General features: G+C 40.4%; 1 protein-coding gene across 3 annotated transcripts in view; it reads right to left on the reverse strand.

The window, feature by feature from the left end:
• ANXA2 (annexin A2) overlaps positions 1–22,886 on the reverse strand; it is a 29,833-nt gene extending 6,947 nt beyond the window's left edge. The window contains exons 1-5 of one of the 3 annotated variants that reach the window (XM_042804161.1): positions 22,794–22,886; positions 17,830–17,889; positions 13,629–13,728; positions 5,991–6,085; positions 2,675–2,788 (exon numbers count right to left, since the gene is read on the reverse strand). In XM_042804161.1, coding sequence (XP_042660095.1) covers positions 2,675–2,788; positions 5,991–6,085; positions 13,629–13,728; positions 17,830–17,889; positions 22,794–22,877 — 453 coding nt within the window. In that variant the 5' untranslated portion in view covers positions 22,878–22,886. Of the gene's footprint in view, positions 1–2,674; positions 2,789–5,990; positions 6,086–13,628; positions 13,729–17,829; positions 17,890–22,235; positions 22,438–22,642; positions 22,696–22,793 lie in introns of those variants that run through there. The other 2 variants (XM_042804162.1, XM_042804163.1) reach the window with 2 other exon arrangements.
• Positions 22,887–23,587: the final 701 nt, after the last annotated feature.

The raw sequence follows: 23,587 nt of genomic DNA on the forward strand, positions 1-23,587 counted from the left end.
TTCTGTCCATTGAGAGCACAGGAAGAAAATCTGATTCTTAGCATGCAAATGGGCAGCAATCAACTTGTTCTTCCTTGCTTTTCTTTCCCACCTCCCTCCATACCACTCCTTTACTATAAATGAAAAGTCATGGATGACACCATCATTATTAGCCTTGGCCTTGTCTCCAAGTCAGCAAAGCTTTAAGCATGTTCTGAAATTCTAGCTAATAAATAGCCTGTCTTGAATTGTCAGTATTTGGCATGTTTCATCTGTATTTGTGCATTGTGAAGCACAATATTACTATTAACTATATTAAGAAATAAAAATGTATTTGGTATGATAAATACTCAGATTTTATATTTTTTTGAGCAAGTTGAATAAATTGAGAGGTCTTATATAATATTTCAAAGTCACTTTTGTGTTTAAGGTCAATGAAGAATCAATACATTGAACTAAACTGCATTACTGCTTCTTAATTTTAGTTTTATTTAAAAAAATTAAAAACCATAGCAAAATGTATCAGATATAAAATAAGCCTTATAGGAACTCAGATACTACAAAATAATGTGGCTTGACCAATGTGCTCTAAACCTTGTTCAATTAATTTACGTAAACAGTCAAACTGAAAAAAAAAAAAAAGAATGCTAACAACACTGCAATATTCTTGCTCCTGGAGAAAAGACAGGAAACTCTGAAGGACAGGCTCAGAACAGAAAACGAACTTGGATGAGCTGAAGGTGCTTCTCTCTTCAGTGACCATTAAGGATGTCTGGGTTACTAGTTGGTAAAGCCATTTGGCAGCCAGATGCCTCAATATTTTGAAAAGAAACTTTAAAAAATAGATTCCACTGGTGATTTTTTCATTCTGTTTTCTTTCTTACCTACCAGTGAACCCTGTTCATGCTAATCTCATTACCCTCACCTTCCAGCACCACCAGCAGACAGAAAAAACACTCTCATGCCTCCTTCTTAGTATGCTGTTTGTTATCTGTAACAGAATGCCACTTTGTATGTGGTGAAAATGGGCCTGGTTTCCACAGGACTCCAAGAGGAGTGTGCTGGGTAACATATTGGGAAAACTTCTCATGCTGCAGTCTTTCGCATGTGGAAAATTGAAGTAATTATGTGGAAAACTAACCTCTTGGAAAAAGTGTCTTTACTGAAGGAAGGGGGGGGGGAATTAAAAAAGCGCACTAATCGCAACCAATTTTATAAATATGGCTCACAGGTAAGAGAATTAAGAAAGCTTTCCACAGAGTGATTCTATTAGGTATCTGAGGAAGAAATGAAGGCTAACAAAATTTAAGATTTTCTAAGCATTTTTAAAGTATTTTGTAAGAATGTGTACCAGAAAAATAATTAACTCCTTAGTGATAACTTTGCTTTACCCAACTTTGTTTCCCATGTCATAGCTTACTATGTATCAAGTCAAACTTAAGCTCAGAGAATTTTAGAACATTAGACTAAGTGCTTGGGAGCTGGGAATAGCTGATTTATAGAGAGAATGGAATGTTTTACATTTGTGGCTACTCTGAGGTAACAGCTTGGTCTTTAGACTGTAAATACAGCATAAATGCTATGTAAGTTTATGGTCATCCTAAATTTAACATATCAGATATAAGACATTGAAAAAAACCCCACAACAACAAAGCAAACTAATCTGATTCACAATAAATTACGGATAGCCTCTACTTAAACCAGAAGAGGGCAGCATCTGATTACTCAAAGAAAAGATTTGGCCCATAATTAAAGAGTTACTATCTCCATACAAGGCTATTTTTCTGTGTTTAGGGGGTTGAAATTTTTGTTTGGGTGGGAGGGAGGGTGGAGGGGTGGTTTTGTTTGCTCGTTTGTTTTTTAACTCCTTTTTCACAGTCTGGAGAAATTAATTAATTGGGTTTTTTTGTCTTGTTCTGAATTTTAACAGACATACTTTAATACTTGTTTTTTAATTATTTAAAAAAAAAATTAACCTGATCAAGAACATTCAGAATTTAAGTGATGATTATAAATACATATTCCCGATGCTTCGTTTGCTTAGAAAGGTGAATGCACTGGCATGAGCATCTCTCAAAATCTTGTTTCAGTGGCCTGCAGAGCAGATGTTTCTAAACTAGCAATCTATTCCACGTTTGCCTGAGATTGTAGGGGACTGAACATAGTGACTCGCTGCTGCGCTGTTTCTCCAAAGACTGCTTTTGATGCCCCATTCTCCTCCTCCTCCTCCTTGTGTTCTATACAGAGGCAGGCCTGGTACAGGTTGTTCTTTCAAGTTCAGTGATATGACCCAGTAAGTGGAAACTACTGTTTAAGCCTATAAATGCTAGCAGAGGATTTAATAGCTCCAGCTAACAGCTGCTTTCTTAACGTTTTTTTGTACTGTGAACCTGTATATTGTTTTTAAGAGCAGTCAGCAAAGCAACAACCAGCTAGAGCAGCCTATCAGTTACTCCTGACCTGATAAAATTTATTTTTTTCCTTAAAGGGATGATTTAATTAATAGTTTAAACCCCACATCGTTCCAGAATTGCTCTCATTTTGGATGCCTTGCAGCCAGATACTTAAACTGTAGTATTAAAAAAATAATGATCAGTGGACATGTTTGAAAACTGTGGCCTTGGATATGAAATCCATTGTCATTCTTGAGACAGTGACATCAGACTAACATACTTAAATTTCAAAGCTCATTTACCTTCATGGCAGCTTTCAATTCAGAGGCATCATATTGTGCTGGTGTCTTCAGCAAGCCCAAGATCACTGCCTCCAAATGACCTGATAGAGCAGACTTGAGTGCTGCAGAAAGTTCCTGTAAAAAAGGAGGGATGATGGAAGAGAAAAAAAATTAAAGCTCACTTCTGATCTCTAGAGAGTTTAGCCTGTAGTGCTTTAAGTCTCCAAGCCCGCAACAGTGTTTCTAACACAACTGACAAGGAAACAGAACATAAAGAGCTTTTTCTTTTGTGAAAGCCTAAGAAAGAAATTAGGGCAAAGGAATTTTTTCTCATCCTTTGAAAATAAGAAGAAATCCACTGGTGGCTGACAGAGTGCTGGGAAACATGGTACAGACACATCTGAGCAGCCCCGCTCCAGTCTTGAAACACTGACACTTTGTTGGAGCTAATAAGCACAGATGGATCTGAGGGTGACTCCCTGCGGTCAGTGCTTCTCCATCGTGTTCCCATAGTTTTCCCTGTAGCACTGTATTATTTGTGTTTTTCCTATTATCCCAGCCCTTTACTAGCTGAGACATCGGAAAATTGACTGCACAGTTATTCCACTGCATAGGCCCAGTTCTCAAACAGCTAGCTGAAGAGAAAAAGTTGTCCCTGAGCACAGAAAAATTATCCCTGTCTTCAAGGAAACTATCAGAAGAGCGTAGCCAAAGTTTCTATTGTTAATTGTCAGTCAGTCCTAAAGAAAGAAACAGTCAGGTATGGTCACTTCACAGGCTGCATGCAAATCTGTAGCAAATAAAGTCAGAGGCATGTCCTCTTTTATGGGTTTCAGATGCAATCTGAATAATCTAATTATCAGTTTCACTGCAGTGTAGTTACAAAGTCAAAATCCCTGGGATCAAGTCTTGGGTTCATGCAGATCAGTGTATTCCCTGAACTGAAGTTAAATCTGTAGCATTCAGAAGAGAATTTCTGCATTTCAATTGCCGGTTTTTATACTAACAATTTGTGAGCTTGAGGGGTAGGGCATAATAGGGTAGAGAAACCAACCTTGGCAAAACTGCAGAGAAGTTTATACCAGAGAGATAAAGAGCCAAGGCACGTAGTTCATTTCAGGAGTCACCCATTTAATCCAGGCACTAATATATGCTCATACTGTATGCACCTACTGCATGGATCGACCAAGACAGTGAATGGGGATTTCAGGCATCTAGCTGGTTTAGTTTAAGAAACACTTTAGTACAATAACTCAATTTTGGATACAATGTTCTGTCACTTATTTGTGTGAAAAGAGCTTCTTCAGACATCAGCTGAAACAGCAAATATATCGCATAGCTCTATAATAAATTTTAGGACAGTGCCATGAATTTCAATTAGCTGAGTGAAGTTTGTGCCATCTTAGCAATTTGATGTGAAGGTGGAAGGAAATACAAATCACTACAGTAGGTTTTACCAAAATAACCGCAATAAAGCACCTCAAACTGAACCAGGCACCTGCCCTCATATTGGCAGGCTTCTGGAGAAACAAGGTCTTCTCCCCCTGCCAGGAAAGCCGGGTCTCCACTCAGCCATTCTTTGCCATGGCTAGGAACACTCAAAGAGACAAATGGGAAGTAGATAACTGGCAGATATCATTCATTTATAAATAGCAAAGAGAAACAGTTTACTAAGTGTTGCAAATGAGCTGGATATTAGCAGTTCATTTCAAAGTTGGAGATTATTGGCAGCAGTTAGCACGGACTAGACACACACGAAGGCACACATGCAGAACACCTAGTATTCACTGGTAGCTCCATTAATGCTGGTGATGGGGAAAGAATACATAGATCAAACACCATTCCTCAAGATTACTGATAGGTTCCATTAGACACAGCTCAGCTCAAAGGAATGAAAATAGAGGTAGATCTGTGACTTTTTAAAATGATAATGATCTATTGAGAAATCCTGCACCACACAATATGAGCAGCCTAGTAAAACACAACACATTGCCAAAGAAATCTGCATGATCTGTTGCAAAAGAGAACCATGAGATACTGTCCCTAGAAGATATACCTACATGCCTTCTTAAATCCCACTTCCTCCTCTCTTGCCATTCACTTGTTTATTTCACTGAGTGATTTCTACTGCAAACTTCCATTGTTTCTACAGATTGTTTTATTCTTTAGTGCTTGTTAAACTTGATACATTCAGTTTGCTCTTGGGTTGCAGCAAGCAAAAAGGTGAAAGAGAGAAACAGATGAAAAAAGTTGCAAATTTTCTTGACTGTGCATTTCTGTGGTCATGCAAAACATTTAACAAAGCTTTAAGTGACACACTTCATTACTAGAGTCCACTTGTATGTACAACTCTCCCAGTGCCCACAGGGCAGGACCACCAGAGTGCAGACAGGTGTAGACAGGCACGCGTCCAACTTGTGCATGCTTTTGCATGTGCCTCATCCAGCCATGCATAAAAGTTGGTGAATTCCCAAAATTTAGTTCTAGATTTACATTTGGGTTCAGATGAACATTCTGGGCTGCTATTGGAGGACTACCGTTTGGGGTCTGGCAAACCTGAAAGAGATACATTCATCACAATCCTAACGTTATACAACTTCCCCGTTTTTTGTGGGCATGAAACTTCAATCATGGCAAGACTGTCAGAACTTCAAAAGTCAAGAGAACTGCTCTTGCCCTCCAGATAGCAAGACTTATTATGCAGAATTCTGCACACGTTTTGCAGATTTCTCTCCATCAAGAGATCAGTACTTAAGGTACTTCTGACAGGATATCTAGTGATAGTTCGACTCATTATACCACTTTCTTCCACATGTGCAGCATTCATAGCACACCTGAAACTGACTGCAGTCTTTTCTCATTTAAGCTAGCTCTGTGAACAGAAATGGAACGCTTTACTTATGCTGAGATGTCTTAACTACAACAGGAAAAAACATAAATCAATCCCCTAAAGCATCTCCCCTTCATCTTTTTCTTCAAACTGAAACATTTAATATTAATGGCTTTTCACTACTGCTTAGCATATTTCACCAGGAAATCCTGTGGCTGGCCGGCTGGCTGATATGTCACCCATCGTGATTTCTGGAGGTGCTAGGAAACCACCATCTCCAACAGATTTCAGTCCCAGTTGTGCATAATCAACGAATTTGGAAGTCCCACCAGTCCTAAACTGTGACAGCATGGACAAAGGAGATGCATCTTTAATTTTAGAGAAAAGACAATCCAAGTAGTACTCTCCAGTTTACCCCCAGTTAACTGTGAAGCATGCAAGCCCTGAAAAATTTAACTGTCCACAAGAAAAATATTCAATACTTGATACTTCATCATATTTTGCTACCTTTTTGGTTCTCCTCTGATAGGCGAAAGCAATGTCCTGCCTCTGCTCATTGCTGCGGTTTGTCAGGATGTTGATGATGGTGACCTCATCCACACCTACAAAGACACAAGACAAAGAGTTAAAGAAGCTTTCTTCTTACTGTTCTCTTTGTATTAGTATGTTCTCCAACACTCAAAACACAGCATTTGTGCTGTCTGGAGCAGAGTTCTACAGCTCTCATTAGTTAGTATACGTCCTGTCCCAGCCTTGGAGAAAGGGCAACCAATTAAAGCCCAAATTTTTGATGCCATGCAGATCTTTGTGTACAAAGGCATGTACCTCAAGAAAGTCTAGTTTGTGACCAGCTTTGCTGCTTCTGTTTTCTGCTTCACTTGTGTGTCTGTGTACTTGTCTTCAGTCATTCAGCATTCTGCAAAAAGTTGCTCAAGAACACAGGCTTTAAAACTGACATGAAACTGTACTTACTAAAGCCTGCCCTGTCATTTCGGTAGAGTGTTTTCAATTAAGGCTTCTTAATAATGCAGTCAGAGTTTCTATTTAACCCAGAGTCACTTACTTATCACTCCAAACACAAAAACGGGAAAATAAAAGCGTGTATTTCATTCTCTCAGCAGCTCAGAGGCTCAGAAGACAGAAGGGCTTTTTGACACTGAAGAACTATGTATGCACTATTTTTTTTGAAACCATTACTTGAAGATCCATGCTGAATTCTGACTAGCATGCCTAGGGGGCATGGATGCTCAAACTCCTAACTTACCTTTTAAGTAAGTGAACTACGTATCAGCAAAGGTTTAGTTTTAAGTGAAGTTTTCCAAATCCATGCACTTATATGCAACTTCAGACTGAATGCAAGGAGATCACTCAGATTTTAAGTTAAAAGCCAAAGCATCCATCTAGGGTTAGATACCCTGTCAGTGAAACCTAATGCACACCACAGCTTTAGGTCCTGTAGGTCTATCATCACTGCAGATCAATGCATATAGAGAAAAAGTTTTTATGTTGTACAGTCAGCAGGATTTCCAAATGTTATTTCCTAGATAGAGCTACTTGCTACTCTACGTTCTTTCTAATGCAGGCAGCATCTTGTGACTTTTCCACTTGCTCCTGCCTACTGCTACTAACTTGCACTTCAGATTCCCTCTCACTTTCCCCACTTCACTTGCTTTCAAACTGGATTCTCCTGAACCTGCATTCTTTGGACTGGAACAGTTCTTCCTCTGATCACAATTCTCATCTGCAGCTTGGTCTTGGCAATTCAAAAGATATCCCAGAGCCTGGTTGGACTGGAGGCTCTTGAGCTTCTTGAGATGAAGCTGGAGCATCTGACTTAACTCTATATCCTGTGATAGTGCTCTAATCCAATGGACATACAGTTACCACACTCTGCAAACATCCATATCTCTCAAAGCACTCTCTGCCAGGACAGCTACCCTTTGTTTATTCACATCAACAGAAAAAAGCCAAACAAGCTGTATTTATATTCCCTTAACTAAGCATTAAAGTTACATTAAATACTTTCTCTTACTATGAGAGCTTATAGAAACTGCCTTTGCAAGAGATCAGTTTCCATTACTCAAAGGAAAATATTTATAAACGCAAGCCCCCCTGCCACAAAGTAAAACAAAAGAATTGTTAGCAATAGATACAGAACAGCCAGGGGGGAAAAAAAAAAAAGTTGAAATAACAAGTAAGAAAATCAGTGTGGCACATTTTGCCACTGAACGTATCTGAACAGAACTGAAGAGGTCAGCCCAGGTGTACTTAATCAAATGGTAGGTGGTTGAAATTTCCAAAGGCCTGGGTGAGGACACACTAGCTTGCTCAAGTAAAATCTAATTTTGAACTTAATTTTCTTATTCTGTCTAAAATAGCAAACACAACTACGTTTTTTTTTGGTAGGACAACTATAATCTTCTTCTTCAAATGCTTTGAAAAAAGATACAAGTGAAAGAATTTGAGTACCCTTCCCCAATTCTCCAATGCACACTTGTGCCTATATTGCTGAATTCAGTCCGCAGGTAAAATATCCATTTGTATTTCATTTATATTATGGGTTAACCAAAGCTGTCCAGACAACACAGGTAGAAAATAACAGCACAGCTGGAAGTAATGTCCAGATAATAAAGTCTTCCACACAGAAGAGTTAGCATAGCTTATAAATGGATGGACAGAGAAGACAGCTAGAACAGCTCTCATTGTTATGCTCAAATATCAAGCTAACCTACAGCTATACTGTGTAACCATTTGTTTTGGAGTATTTCCAGACTGACTGGATGAAGCTTAGAAGTGGCAAAACTATTTCTAAATATTGCATATCTAATGCAGTGCATATTCTTCTGAAACATAAAGATAATGTATAACTAGTTATTTTTTCTAGTGAGTTGCATGCCAGGTTTTGAAGCAATCTGAATGCTCTAATATAGAGGTCTGAGCAAGTCCAGAGTTTTGACTCGGGTCTCTCCATTTACTGCAAGTATTACAAATAGCTTCTTTCACCTTTGCACACGTATCAGTGTAAATGATGATTTTTTTAATAAGAAATAGAAAGTAAGAACTGGATCAGCAGCTACTAGCAGGACTCGGATCCCTGCCAGAATCCATCTACATTTATTTTCCTTATTATACAAGCCAATCTCACAGCAACTTGAAACAAAGGACTGCAACAAATATAAAATTAATCACATAAAGTGTGAATGTTGCAAAAGACCATTTAGCCCCTAGATACAGAATCTAAAATGATGAGTCAAATCCAAAATTCCTTTCTCCCTCTTCACCACATTTTTCATGAGGAAATACTGTACTTGACAGCCTTACGTCCTTAGCTCACGCTGAGGCAGACCTACATCAGTGCTCTTATTCTCACAAGCTTGGCCTGCAAAAGTCAAAAGGCCCTGGAAAGCATCATATGTCTTCGTTATAAATTTTGGTTTGAAAACAAGCTGACTGCACATTTCAGCCATAATCTACTCCTGCACATTTTAAAATGTTCCCATTTCATAAAACAAACAAAAAAATTCTCCCAGTCAAGAAACGGCCACACACAGACAGGCAGACATTTGGCCTTTCAGCTGTTGCAGGGCCACAGCATAAGCCAGTATCTTAAGCTTTTTAATAAATTCTAAATGTAAACCATTCTTGGCATTCAAAAAAGGCAAATGACATTTTCAAGTTTTATCACAACTGTGATAGATTAGAAGCCCACAAATGACTGCATCCAAGTTTCTTCATATGCTTTGTGGATGGAAATGTGAAGTTAACTCATTGCTCTGGCATTTAATGGAAAATAAGTGCTTTTCTTCACACTTGGGAATCATGCTGCATGGACAGGATGCTGACTCACATCTGCTGTAGTGGGGTGGAGCAGGAGAGCAGCTCAAACATTTTTCTTCACTGTTCATTAAAATCTCTGGAAGTTTCAGGGTAATGAAACAAAAATTTATTTCCAAATTTATTCCAGCTGGGCAGATTTTGTCAGTGCATTTCTATCAATGGGCAACTGAAAAATCGGACACGGTGGCTCACTATTTTTTTAAAAACAAGAAAACCCCTTGCAAATGGAAATGTATTTGATGAGGGAGGGAAAAAAAAACTAAATCTTAAAAAAAACCCCTACAAACACTCTGATTAATAACAACTTTTCTTCTAAAAAAGGCATTGGTAAGATTACAGTGTTATGGCTCAATCAGCAAAAAAAAAAAAGAGGAAATTAACATAACCAAAATAATCAGTTAGAGGTTTTAATTTTTTGGTTTAAAAGACACTGTACTTGAATTTTCATGGGCCAAAACAACAGCACCAGCATTATTCTGAACAAAATGGGTGATATGGACAGTCATTTAACTTTCTAGGATGAGGTGAGAACAGAGCTGACATGCTTTCATTTTGTGAGAGCTGGCATACATTCAGCTCATTTACTAGAAGTCTGTTTTCTTAAATTTCATTTCCAAAGACAGCACGGACAGAATACCAGAAGCTATCTCTGTCCTAACAGTATGTAGGTACTACAGACATCATCACTCTATATGAATGAATGAAACGGGATTGCAGCTGGCCTCAAATTATTAGCAGGAGATGTACATGATTAGCACTTGTGAGACCTCAACACCACTTTGTATCTGATACCAACACAGTCCCTAGGTCTGTTTGACTGAGCTCATGATCTGCAGTGTCTTATTTTCCTTGGATAAAACCCTGATCCCATTGGAGTCAAAGGGAAAATTTTAGATAAAATAAGACTAATTTCAGCTCTGCTATTTTGCTTAGTGAGATTTCACCAAACCCAAACCATATTGCAATGAGATATTTCTTTACTATTAATATCCTGAATATGTGACTGATGTAGTTTGGGGAATTTCACACGCTATCCTCCGCCACCAGCATGCCAGCAGATTTCCTCTGAACTTTTACTTCATAACATTAAAAACTCTGTTAAAGGTATGGGCATGTTGAATATACTATATAAACAGTGAATTCAATCTTACAGAAGACTCCTGTTATGGTTCATACCTCATTGTTTTACCAGTTTTTGGATGTAATGAATTTATCACAGATGCATGTTCTAAGCACTTTTCAACAACACACCTGTGTTTTTATTGCAGAATTCGGAAGTATACCATGAGACTTCAATAAAAGGTTGTGGTTTAGGTTGCACGTAATTAACTATTCACAACCTAGTCTGACAATAAAATTATTTGACAAAGTATTTGAGACACACAAAGTCACAGTGCTAGGGAATAAATCTGAAACAGAAAAAATACACTTCTTTCCTACAAAGAATTAGAAGGAAACCTAACATATGCTCTGTTAGTACTCTTCTAAGACCCAGTAAACACATCACAGTATTTCCCACAGATCCCACAACAGATAAATAGATGGCTAACCTCTAAGGAATTAATCTGAAGAGTGTGAATGAATGCTGGAATATTTAGTTATTATATAAAGCAGAACAGTCAAACACTCTACCACAAATCTTTGCCCTAAAACAACTATACAGCTGTAGTGTTTAGCCAGTAAAAATAAGTTCTACCCATTTTACACACAGTCATCAAAATGGATATTTATGACCCTGATTCAGGGAGTTTGCATTACTGGGAAACAGCTGGATAATTAATTAGACGGAAACTTTTCAAAACTGGCCCACCCTGACCACAAATACTGTACTTGCATATTGTTTATCTAAAAATGCAGAAGGTATACCTAAATAGTTTTTTCGAGAAATAAGACTCCATGGGATATAATTTCCACAGTACTGCTACTAAGGATACAATTTGAAAGACTAGTTTGATGGTTGCAAAATACAGGCTCATTATAGCACATAAAGACCTACATCTTTGAAACAAATAAAAGGCAAGGGTTTCCGATACCAGGAGTCCTTTAGCCTGTAAAAAGCCCCCAAAATGCTTGGTTCTTATGTCCATATTTTTTTGAAACTGACCACCTCAACCACAAAAAGAGCCTGCGCATGTATTTATAATCTGTTATATCTCTCTCACCATCTTAAAAAAAGATGAACAAGTCATATTATTCTTTACAATTCTATGATAATTTACATTACTTATTTCTACCTTCTGCAAACAATATGAACTAATTGCTAGAGAATCAGTGATACTTACTAGGAAAAAGGTAGCTGCTGTGGGTATGTACTGTTTGTTCATTATGAGTGCTGTCTTTTTAGCTCAAAAACTATGAAGATATTTCTCAGAAACATTTAAAAACATTTTCTTGCAGAAGAATTTCCCTGTGTAGCTGTTTACATGACTGTTTGTAGAAAACCAATTCCTGTCTGGATGATTCAGAATTTTCATTTGGAAAAAAAACCCACCTATATTTTAGAGAGTTCACGTTTTAGTAAATTTTCTCAATTAGCAGACAAAATTATCCTACAACCAAGCATCTGAAGTGCAAGGAAACAGTACCTGGAAGAAAGGTCCTAACACTCTTGTTCTTTATTTCTACCAGGAGTACTTCCTTTGAGAGAATCCTTATGGTGGAAGACTCAGTATTAAAACCATAATGAGATTCTTTGCTTTGAAGCCACATTCCCAAAAAAGCTCCTGGATAACAAGCTAATAAACAGAGATAATCTCAATCTTACAAACATGCAGGTCCATGAATAAGTTTCCCTATTATTTGTTCAAAGTGTTGGGAATCATCTCTCTAATGTATCTTAAGATACACATCTCCATGTATCTTAAAACTAAACCCAGCAAATTGCTTATCTTTGCTAAACAAACGTGAAAAAACAACATGAGCTTGACTTTCCTCACTGAAAAAGCTTTTGTACTGCTTAGGATATTGCAATTTCCTTTTGCATTAATTAACAGCTTGAGTGTTGAAATGTGTAAATTTGTACCTATCCTGAAAATCTGATGGTATATTTGACATGTTTATATTTGCCCTATAATCAGAGCTGTAAAAAAGTCTAGACAAAACTCTGCATACACACATTCTGCCAAACACAGTTACATTTACTCCTCTCTTGCAAGAGGATTTTTTTTTTAAATAAAAACAAACCAGGAAGTGATTCAAAATCAGAACTGAACCTACTTTAATGAGCAGACAAGGGATTTCTCCCGTTAAATTAAGAAATCTTGTGAAAGGAAGCCTCATGCTTGTTAGGGAGGGGCATCGTTTTACATTTCATAGCAAGTCAAACATGTGCTTTGTTGGCACTGATGGAAGACTCTGCATTTCTTTCTGATGAGAAACTGGCTTTTAAATTTCTCTCTTTCCTGACATGTAGACAAAAGATTTGGCAGTTCCAGCTACGCCCACCTGTTCCTTCTCTGGCCTGGAGGAAGTCTGGAAAGTGTGGCACACCCTTTCTTTGTTACAGAGCAGGACAAGGCCAGAGGATCACTACCCTGGGAGTACCATCAAGGTATTGCTCCAGAGTTGTAGTTCATACTCCCTGTACTCCTGATTGTTTCATTGTACCGGGCTTTTCCAGGCAGCTGCATCTCTCCCCTGCTCCATCATGGTCTCCTACCAATCAGTGGAAGTGGTGGATCCTGGCACTGATATAAGGAGATGGAAGCCTACCTGAGAGCCTGGCTCAGAGAAGCAGGACTCTCACATTGCCCTGCACCTGAAATACTGCAATATAATTTCAGAAACTAGATTCTGTTGTTTCTAGGACCTTCTTTGACCCCTAATTAATATAGCATACATGAGCATTTAGGTTCAAAAGCCATGAGAAAAATGTTCACACCATTCCTATTCAGCTGTCTGGAGACCTGAAAGAAAGAATAAATGTCCAATCCAATAATCCAGTAGAAATGCATGATTCAGAGCCTGGTCCCAAATAACTGCCATGGAAGTTGACACTTCATTATCAGTGGCAGAGAAGTAGTAGAATTTGAAGTACTGATGAGTCAAGAGACTCAAGTGAGTCAAAGGGACATTTTCAGTGATAACCTCAACAACTCCTGGCTACAAACTTCAAAAGCATGCATTTACAGAGTTCAGAATCTAACTTGGTCAAGGTTTCGTAAATGAGGTCTGAGAAATCCAACACCTCCTAAAATAGGTATCCTTGAGTGAGGATGTTAAAACCCCCCTCTTTTTTTTTTTTTGTTTTTTGTTTTTGCACACCAGCATTCTATCTTACAAGTAGAATCCACAGTCCATGTTCCTCACCTTTGGTCTTGATGGCTGTTTCCAGGGCTGCAGCATCCCGATCAGCATCAAAATTTGAGTAGGCCTTAACTGTGGCATATGCACTTGGTGGGAGAGAATGCTAGAAGAAAAAGAAGAAAAACAACCTCGAAGTTAAATCATCTAATCTGTCCTCACTGCAGTTAATAAAACATGTGCCTCAGCTAACTGGTATTCAGCTGAATTTTTAAACACAAGAACTACCACTGGGTATCTGTGAAGATGGAATTCTGCTAAGAGCCATCAAACTCTATTCTCTTGATGTGTATTGTCCAGAAATACACTCACAGCCATGCTTATTATAACAAATAATATATACAAATAGATATTATATATTATTGCAACAAAAATCTAATGCATTCCAAGTTTACTCACTAAACCTCAATTTTCTAAAATGTGGAGGTTTCTGCCTAGACCTGAAGGAAATTGACTACAGAAAGCTAATTCAAAGAAAGTTTAAGTCTGAAGTATTTTAGATTTGAAGCCAATACTTTACTTTGGATTACAGGCTACAAATTTAAAAAAAAGTAAAAGGAGATGGAAGATTAACAATGAGTAAGCCAGAACAAGTTTCATGCCCTATCTCATGAACTTTAAAGGTAACACCAAAAAAATCTTTTTAAGCCTATAGCTCTAGAAAGTAGAAGTTACTCACAATCTCATTTGAAACTCTATGCCTGCACATACTTGGTTTAAGCATCATGATGCTAACAAAACCAAATGACATTTTAAATTACCTCTGCTAAGAATATAAGGACTTGCAGGTAAGTTCACTCAGTAAACAGCTGCAGTATGTTAGAAGTTACCAGGTTTTATCAGCTGTTTATTACTGTCCTCTCCTGAGGATTATAGCTTCAAACAGGAGGTCACCAGAAGAGAGATGCAACTCTTCTCAGTTGCTTGTTATTGTAAACTAACAGTTCAGCTAGTATCATCTCCCAAGGGCAGGTTAAACTAAACCAGAGATTTGCATATAAGTAGCTGAGAAATATTTGCAAATCCCACCCTGCTGAGTTCAATTTAGAGACTTAAACCTTAGCCAGAAAGGTGTAGTGACTAACACCTGAAATTGCCATAGCTGTTTCCTAAGTGAACGAATGACTAAGCTTTCTTGGTAAAGATCCACAGAAACTTTGTTTCAGTCCTTAACTCCAGCAGAAATCCAGGTTCATAAACAGGACTAAGCTATCTTAATATCCCTGGAGGATCTTTTCACATGCAAATTGTTAAAAGGAAGACAAATTTTAACTAAGAAATTTAATGGGTTTTGGCTACATTTAACTCTGTCCTGTAGAGGTCACACTGTCCTGAACAGGCTCCTTTGGCAGCAACCACTGTGCCTTCTTGAGACTGTCTGCATTATGCCATGGAGATGGGAAGTCAAAAAAGTGCCAATAAACTGAACCATTCTTCCTTTTGTCTCTTACCATCAACTCAATCTAGCAAAGTGGCCTCAGTTTGGCCCACAGCCACACCACGAAACACAGCCTTCCTCTTAGCAGATCAAATTGCTAACAGGAACAGTAAATGGAGATGTGCAATGCAGCCTCAGAGAAATCTGTGTGCCTGAAAGATTCCTAAACCAAAGTGCATTAGTATACACAATCATGCAGCACTTCTAATTAACCAGCATTGCTGAATAATCTGAAGCAAACCACCTGGTAAGATTAGCAGAGTGGGTACCTCTCCTTCCACCCAACTCTAAATTGTTTGCTGAGTCATTTGGACAGAGTATTTTACTGTAAGATGATATCATACACTGACACAATATAAAGCATATTTGCAATTTGGAAGCCATCTTTTCCTCTGTCCTTCCACCCAGTGCATGCAACGGGTTGGAGTCAGATTCCCTGACACCAGTCAAAGGACCCAGTAAGTGCCATGTGTGTATGCATGCACAGGGAAGACAGAAATTTTCTCCTGGCTACTCTATCAGTAAATGGACCGTTTTCAAATTCAACATCCACAAAGATTATGCTTTACTCTCTCAAGTGACTGTCTTAAGTACTTCAGCAGAGTAGACACAGTTTTTACCAGGGTGGTTATTCTACCTATTAAAAACAGCCATTTAAATTCCAGACTATATGGTCTCACATTACTCTGGTACAGTACTGTACCACAGTACTGGTACTGTATGTTTTCAAACAAGAGAGTTTTTCCAACTGACTTTCCATTTAGTTCAATACAAAATATTATAGGATGTGGCATTAAAAGTACAGCCACTGTGTAACTGCACAAGCAGCCTGGGTCACACTAAAGCAGAGCAAGATTTTTTTTCTCCCCACATATCTAGTGTGCTTTAGAGGCCCTCCAACTGGTTTACTGCCTTCAATCTTAATGAATTCAATCATATAGGGATGAGCAGAACATGAGGAAGAAGCATATATCACTAACAGCAAAGCTGAAGAGGCTTAATTTCTTTTAAAAAACCCAGGACCCTCCCAAGATATCTACATCTCTGTACTCCCTGTCCTCAAAAAAATCATCAGTCACGTTTGAAAACTGAATAACTTATAAAGTAACGTATAAAATATTGACTAAAATATAGGCTTCCAATTCTCGATGCAAAGATAGAGCCCATAATGAAGCATAACAGCAGTATCTTCATTACAGAATCTTTCTATACTCTCTTGTGGACAGATGCAGAAACTGCAAGCATATATTAATTTCAGCTCAACTCCCACCTTTTCTTAAAGGAAGGAGAAGGTAATAATACCAGTCTGAAGCAAGCAGACCAGTTTCTTCATCTTGAAACAAACCGATCACTATACCACTGATGCAGAATACACAAATTGTTTATTGTACCAGACAGGTTCATCTGTGACCATTCTGTACCTTCAAAGTTAAAAACTTTCTTTTGAGAAAAATGGGTAGTTGAAGTACTGTGTTTAACATCAGTTAATTTGCTGAATTGTTGCTTAAGGGAACTGGGCAAATCCTTTATACAAACTAGCTACTCAATAATTCTGGCTTCCAACTTAGGATCTACATAACAAACCAGCTGCCTGATATTTCTTATACTCTATGGCAGGATTCCTGATGAAAATGCTGGCATGGAACAGTATTCAAATTTGGCTTTTGCAACTTCTCACAGGCATCATGGAAGAAACATTTCTGCCCTTGAGAACAGATTGCTCAAATATTATTCCAAAAGTAATTCTCCACTGAAACAAACAAGGCCAAGAAATCTGAAGAGTTGACTGCTTCTGCAGTACAAAATCAGCTTTGCTGATACCTACGGTGCACTAGACAGTTCTTTGCAACAGCTCTTTCACAAAGATCATATGGTATAATTTATTTCGCAACAAGTAACAAAACTAGGCAAAAAGTTTGCTTGTACTGAGCTCAGATCTGGAGTTACTGTCTATAAAATTTAAAAGTGTAGCAAGTTTATAAGCAACATGATGAAATAACGCATGGATAGGGCTCACTTCCTCTTCAGGGACAATCACAGAACCACAAATTCATGGCATGATATTCTGACACTATACTGGTAGCCCTACCATCTACTGTTGCAATTTAAGAAATCAAATGAAGAGAGTGTGGCTTTCTGGTATAGCAATAGAACTGTCATGCAAGTGCGCATGTGGTAGAAAATATACAATCAAAACAAGGATTCTTTACACTTTTCAAAACAAAAAATTGAGAAAAGAAGTTTGAGAAATTAAGTTTCTTCCAGAGGTAGTTTAGTTTAGGTGACAACCATTACAGGAATAAGATCATCAATATTTTAATTCCCATTAAGTAATGTTCTCCATTTTTAATTAAAAAGGAAAAGAAAACTCAGAAGGTACCTGCAAAACCAAACACATTTCCATCTTCTCTTATCATCCTTAACTCACTTGCTTCTTTGGAAGAAAGAGGAATCACATATGCAAACTAGCCGTTCAGTTTGCCCTTTCTCTTTCATACAGCCCAGCACATGAATACTGCTCATGCTGCTGCCCACGTAGAACTGTCATTAAATCTAGTCACCTCATATAATTGTCCTGTACCTTACAGCTGCTTTGTGGCTGAAACCTGATCACTGCTGACTAGGTCAATGTAAGTTTAAATAGAATAGATGTGTGGAATCTTGTAAACTGTACAACTCAGTACAAGTATTGGTGTAGGCTACTGTAGAAGAAACAAGATGTGGCATTTAAGTAAAAGAAATTTTTCTTGTTTAGATAGTAATACTTACATCTCCTTCAAGGCTGAGCTTGCTTAAAATTTCATGGACAGTAGACATCTTGAAAGAATGCTGGAGGAAGAGAAAAAAAAAAAAGGCAAAAAACAAACAGGTATACTTAAATATATTTACAATTACATCAGGGTGTTATGTAGTCCTGAAACCCTGCAGCACTGTAAGTGACATAGTCCAATGAATCCGCTAATCCCAAACAAGAAAGCAAATCTGAGAGTTTCCAAGCCACACCACTATGAATAATGCAAGTCAGAGGTCTTCATTCTATTGTACAATAAAAATTTATCTTTACTCCTTAAAAAAACATTTATTCTGAATTTTAAATACTTAAACTTAGGAACTAGAAAATGTCTATCTTAGAAACAGAATTGACTAAGCCTACAACTCAATACCAGGAAAATTGTGCAGAAACATTATAGCCTGGTCCAGCTCAAAGCCAAAAAGCAGCAACAAGTAGTAGCATTTAAATCAGATGTTCAATTCCTCAAGTACTCATGGAATACATTGAAACTATTTATATTCATGCATACATTTTATGAAATCATAATGCTGTTCAATCTTTAATCCTGGACATAGGCCACAAATGCCTCTAATATCCCATAGTTTTGTAGTGGCTCCCCAGTAAAAAGAATCACAGGAGAAGCTACAAACACCAGTTTGTAACACATGACTGTCAGACACGAGGTAACAAGGACGCTCTTAAAATGAGAGCTCCAAAAGTAATAGCCATTCAGGCAAGATCAGTATCATTGCTGCATTGCCAGAACCTGCATAACATCTTGCTAACATATGTAAAGAAAAATAGTGGAAAAAATCCAACCCTCAAATTGATTATACACATTGCAGAAACGAACACTGATGTTGATATGCTTATGTTACAATGTGCTGCCTTTTTTCAGTTCTGGTTTCTGGTCGCCTAAGTTTGCCAGAGTTGTATTACTGTTTTACTGGAAGGGTCTTTCAACTAAGGAGGAAACTTTTTCCAAAGGTTATAAGCCAGAGGCAATATTTTAAGAGGCTTGATGCATTCCCAAAATTCTGCTTGCTAATTCCTCTATTGAAAGGACAGATGTTGCCACTCATATTACCCTTCTAGTCATCCAGGTTGGCATCTGCAGCAAACATTATTTTGTCTGTTGAAATTAAAGCCTGTTTCTCAGGAACTCTACAATCAAGCTGTAGAGAGTTGGCTTGATAGGAGGTAGGACAGAAAGGACAGCAACACTTCAAGACCAGTGACATCCCACTAACTGATAACTGAGACTGGAACCAAAATTGCGCTATTTTCTGTCTCACTGGGTGCCACTCCCTTCACTTGCACAGTCACGGGTCCCCCCATGCAGCTCCCAGATACCATGCCCTCCGAGCCAATCCCCAGCTATTGTGCAGCCAGTCCTGGGTATGTCCTTTCAACTGGTTTTCAGATTCCCTTTTTATCCTCCATCAGTCACTCTTCTGATGGCATCGGGGCTCACAGGCAGGCAGTAGTAGCTGCCCAGGCAAATTTCCCGGACAGACCAAACTCCTCTCCATTCAGTGATCATTCTGAAACCAAGAGCTTGGAGAACTAGCGAGAAGTTTGAAACAGTTTCTTAATAATGGAGATATGGTTAAATCCCTAGAACAAGTATCTCTTTTTTGTTTTAGCTCATGTAAACCTCCTGTACATCAAGAGAAAAGCAGAGAAATCCTTCCTTCTATCAGATATAGCAAGTGTTACAAGAATAAAATGCAGAAACACAATTACATGGCTTCTGTAGCATAACTGCTATAATCACACCATTCCTCACTTAGAATACAAAAAGAAAACCTTTCATCTTCTGAAGCAACCTAGGTAAAAGTAACAAAAGCAACTTTACTTCAAGGAAAAATTAAGATCCCAGGGGAGGAAAAATAAGACAGAGTAGAAATCAGTCATGCATCAACTTATTTGAGAATAAATCTTTTTCAGTGAAAAAATCCAACCCAGCCCTTTAAAGATAGGCTGCATATGCTGTAATAAGCTGCTACCTGCTATTGGCACTATTAACCATGCTGGTTAGAGGAAAATGATATATTACTGAGTAACTGAATTCCTAAGGTTTACTCTTAATAAAATGAAGTGCCTAGCAATGAGACCTTTGTACTATGACAGTATTACAGCCAATACCAAAGATGAGCGACTGAAGTCCTTTAGTCTTGCTTGTCACAAAGATCTAAAAAACACCAGTGAAAGATGAAGCAAAGTAATTGAAATATAATCTTTCACACACACACAAAAAAACACTGAACAGCATTTTGCAAGACTCCTGTTTCTAAATCAATTAAAAACCACATTGAATCAGGCTTGTTGAAACAAAAAACTTGAACAGATTCCAGAAGCAGAACTAACACACCCTCACATAGAGCTGGAACTGGGAGGTTCATATCATCAGTGCACAACAATGTTATAGCAACCAACCGCCCAGCAGCAGCAAGCTGGCAAAAGAAAAAAATGGGAGCTTTTGCAAGAATCTTTGCAGAGAAAGATCTTTACTCAGAGAACAAATGCATCTCTTGTCACACCCTGCTTTGTAAGGCACTCATATTTCAGAACAGACTCTCACTATTCTCTGACGGACTAATTTTATCTGATGTAGTTTTGACAAGTTCTGGGTGGGTTTGAACATGTAAATAGATAATACTTGCGCTAACTTGTTCTTCTGTACGGAAGGAATTGGAAAAGAATCAACTCCTACCTTCCAGCTGTAACCTAACACTTCAATACCTTAAGGCAAGTTTCTATAACTGGTTTTTCTCCTAAATCCATATTATGTAATCCTGAATCATAACATTATTCTACTAAAAGAGACAGCATCTATTTTGACCTCAGCCCCCACAGTAATCACGGGTTTGCAAATCTGTTATCGTATGGGGCCTAATGTATATTCAGTACCTTATCCCCATAACCGCTTGGTGACAGAGAAGTGTGTGTTTAAAAAGCAGCTCCATATCTCTACTCCCAGGGGCAGCTCACGTACATTACAGCAGAAAAAAAACTCCATGTGATCCATGGAAAAAAGTGTCAGGTATGCACAAACAACTACACTGCTCAATAAGCAGAGTTAGCATTTTAAGAAGCACTTCTTATACGCTTGTAGACAGAGACTAAGCAAAGGGTGTTCCCAGACATCTGAGCCAAGGGAACGGCATCCCCGGAATGAGAGAATGGAAACTCTTTAACTTGGAACACATTTGTGTCAGGTCTCCAAAAACTAGGGCAAGGCCTGGAAACACAGGAGATGAGGAAAAGTGAGGAAGACCCACAAGATCTGCTGTAAAATTTAAAATAGAGACTCAAAATCATCCATTCATATACAGTGCTAACCACAAGTAGAAATAAGCCAGCTGTGTCTCCCCAGATCACCCGATAAGGTTTAGCCCATCATTTAAAGCAACCTCTTAGAGAAAAAAATTAGCTTTAAAGAAAAGCATTTCAAAAGCCATTAAACCTACTACCACAAACGTATTTTAACCATTCTCCTCCACAGACAGTGCTAATAACCCAGGAGATGTTCCGTTCCAGTAAGATACTATGCACGTATAAAAATAAAAAGTTTCTATTTCTTCAAGTTTAAGTTATTCTCACTTCTGAAACTTTACAGGAAAACCTTTTTCCTTTTTTTTTTTTTTTATAAATCAAGGTAAACCATTCCATACGTTAGCTAATGGAAGCTATACTCACTAAGGCTGCTTATCACAACTAGCTCCATCAACAGAAGGCACGCATAGGGATGGATCACTCAAGGGCACTGAGATTCCAAAAGATTCTTCCACTCTTGACCTATTTGCCAAGGTCTGCGCATCTCTGTGCATATACAGCATTTGAATATGAACATCAGAACAACTGACATTAAACAGAATTAAAGGTGTCACATATAAGAACACAACTCACTTCTGCATGACTATCCTGAAATAATTTAACTTTTCTTCCAGTTAAAATACGTGTCGACATTCCTTTGCCCTATCTCCCCTCCTCACTCGAGGAGGGGGAAGTGATGTCCAAGCCGACTCACAATCCAAAGTCAGCAGCAAGATCTCGGCAATTCTGCTCATGGCCGGGGCAGGGCGGGAGAGCCGTGCCCAAGCCCAGCCCTGCGAGCAGAGAACCGAACAGGGCTCCCTGGCACGCCGCGGGTGAGAGCAAAGCAGACCCCGGGTAAGCACTGGCTGCCGGAGCGCTCCCTCTACAAGGGCTGCAACGCTGCCCGCGCCAGCAGCCGCAGCCCGGGGCAGAAGGGAAGGGCCGCTGCCCCGGGCCGGGCTCGGGGCTCCGCCGCTCAGCCAGCATCGCCTTCCGCGGCCGCCGAGCACAGCCCGCGTCTCCGCCTGGCGCCAGGCTGACAACCGAATTTACAGTATCCTCGTTAATCCAGTTTGCGTACCTTAACGAGAAGAATAAAAGAGGATTTAGGGAAGTCTAAGTTTGAGACCAGTTCCTCTTTTCTGAGCGCTGCCGCCACACCCAATCTTGGTGCGGGGCTCACGGAGCTTTCCGCGGGCAGCCTCGCCCTTAGGGGCCGCCGCTTCAACGCCAAGCCGAACGCAGAGAAGTAACGGGCGGGTAACGCCGAGCGAAGAGAACAGCGCGGGGCGCAGGCGGGCGGCGGCCGCACCCAGCCACCGCCCCGCTCCGCGGCCGCGCAGCGCCCGCCCGCCCCGCTCCGCTTCCGCCGGGGACGGGGCTGCCGCGCCCCGACGCCCGCCCGCCCGCCCGTCCCCCTGGCGCTGCCACGTCCCTCTCGGCTCCGCACCGCGCTGGCGGGGGCCGTGCCGCCCGGCGGGGGCTCACCTGGCCGGGCTGGGCAACGCGGCTCTGGCGGCGGCTGGAGCGGCGGCTGGGGCCGGCGGCGGCTCGGGCGGGGTTTTGTAGGGCCGGGCGGGCCCTCCCCGCCCCGGCATGCTCCCCCACCCCCCCCCCCCAAGCCAAGGGGCTGACTCACCCGGCCGCGCCCGCCTGCCGCTGCAGGAAGGGGAGCGGGACGTGGTGGGCAAGGGTAGGGCAGAAGCAGCTTCTCCCTCCCCATCCGTGGCCCGCAGGACCCTGTCCACGTCCCCGGGAGCCGCCCAGGGGGCTGCTGAGGTTGCGGAAGAGGAAGCGGGAGCAGCGCCCTGGAGTACAAGGGGTCGGGGCTCGGCCCTCGCCCTCCAGCCCCGCTCTCCGCGGAAGCTGCTTGGCGTCTCCCCCACCTTTCAGCTGTGAGGAGTGCGGCCCCGGCACCCCCACCCGCGAGCCCCTGCCCTCTCCCCTGCGGTACGGAGACGGCAGGTTGGCGATGCAGCCTGTTCCCGCGCCCCGGCCCCGGCCGGCTGGACCCTCGCCGCCACCGCCTCGGAACCGCAGCCGCAGTTCCCTGCAGCCTGCGGCCATAGCCCTGCCTGCCTCGCCCCAACACGCTCAGAGTTCGGGGGAAGCGCAGCTGGGAGCAGCCGAAATGATGTCCGGCACCAGCTCTGAACTTCAGGAGCCCCAGGCCCGAGCTCTGCGCTGAGGCTGGCTGCATCGCGCTCAGAGAGCCCGCACAGGCGGTCCACACAGCCGGGCGGGGGGAATCGTAACTTCTGCCGGTCAGGCTCCCGAAAAATAAATTACTGAAGCCCGGATGTTACACTGGTAACAAAAGCAAGATATAGCTAAAAAGTATTTGCAATAGAAGATCTTCAGTTGGATCATGTCATGTTAATGTTTCACCACAACAGTGCAGCCAATTTACTGGTGATGGATCTCAAATACTTC

This window comes from Tyto alba, unplaced genomic scaffold (genome assembly GCF_018691265.1).
Source record: "Tyto alba isolate M040663 unplaced genomic scaffold, T.alba_DEE_v4.0 Super-Scaffold_41, whole genome shotgun sequence".
Classification (NCBI taxonomy): Eukaryota; Metazoa; Chordata; class Aves; order Strigiformes; family Tytonidae; genus Tyto; species Tyto alba.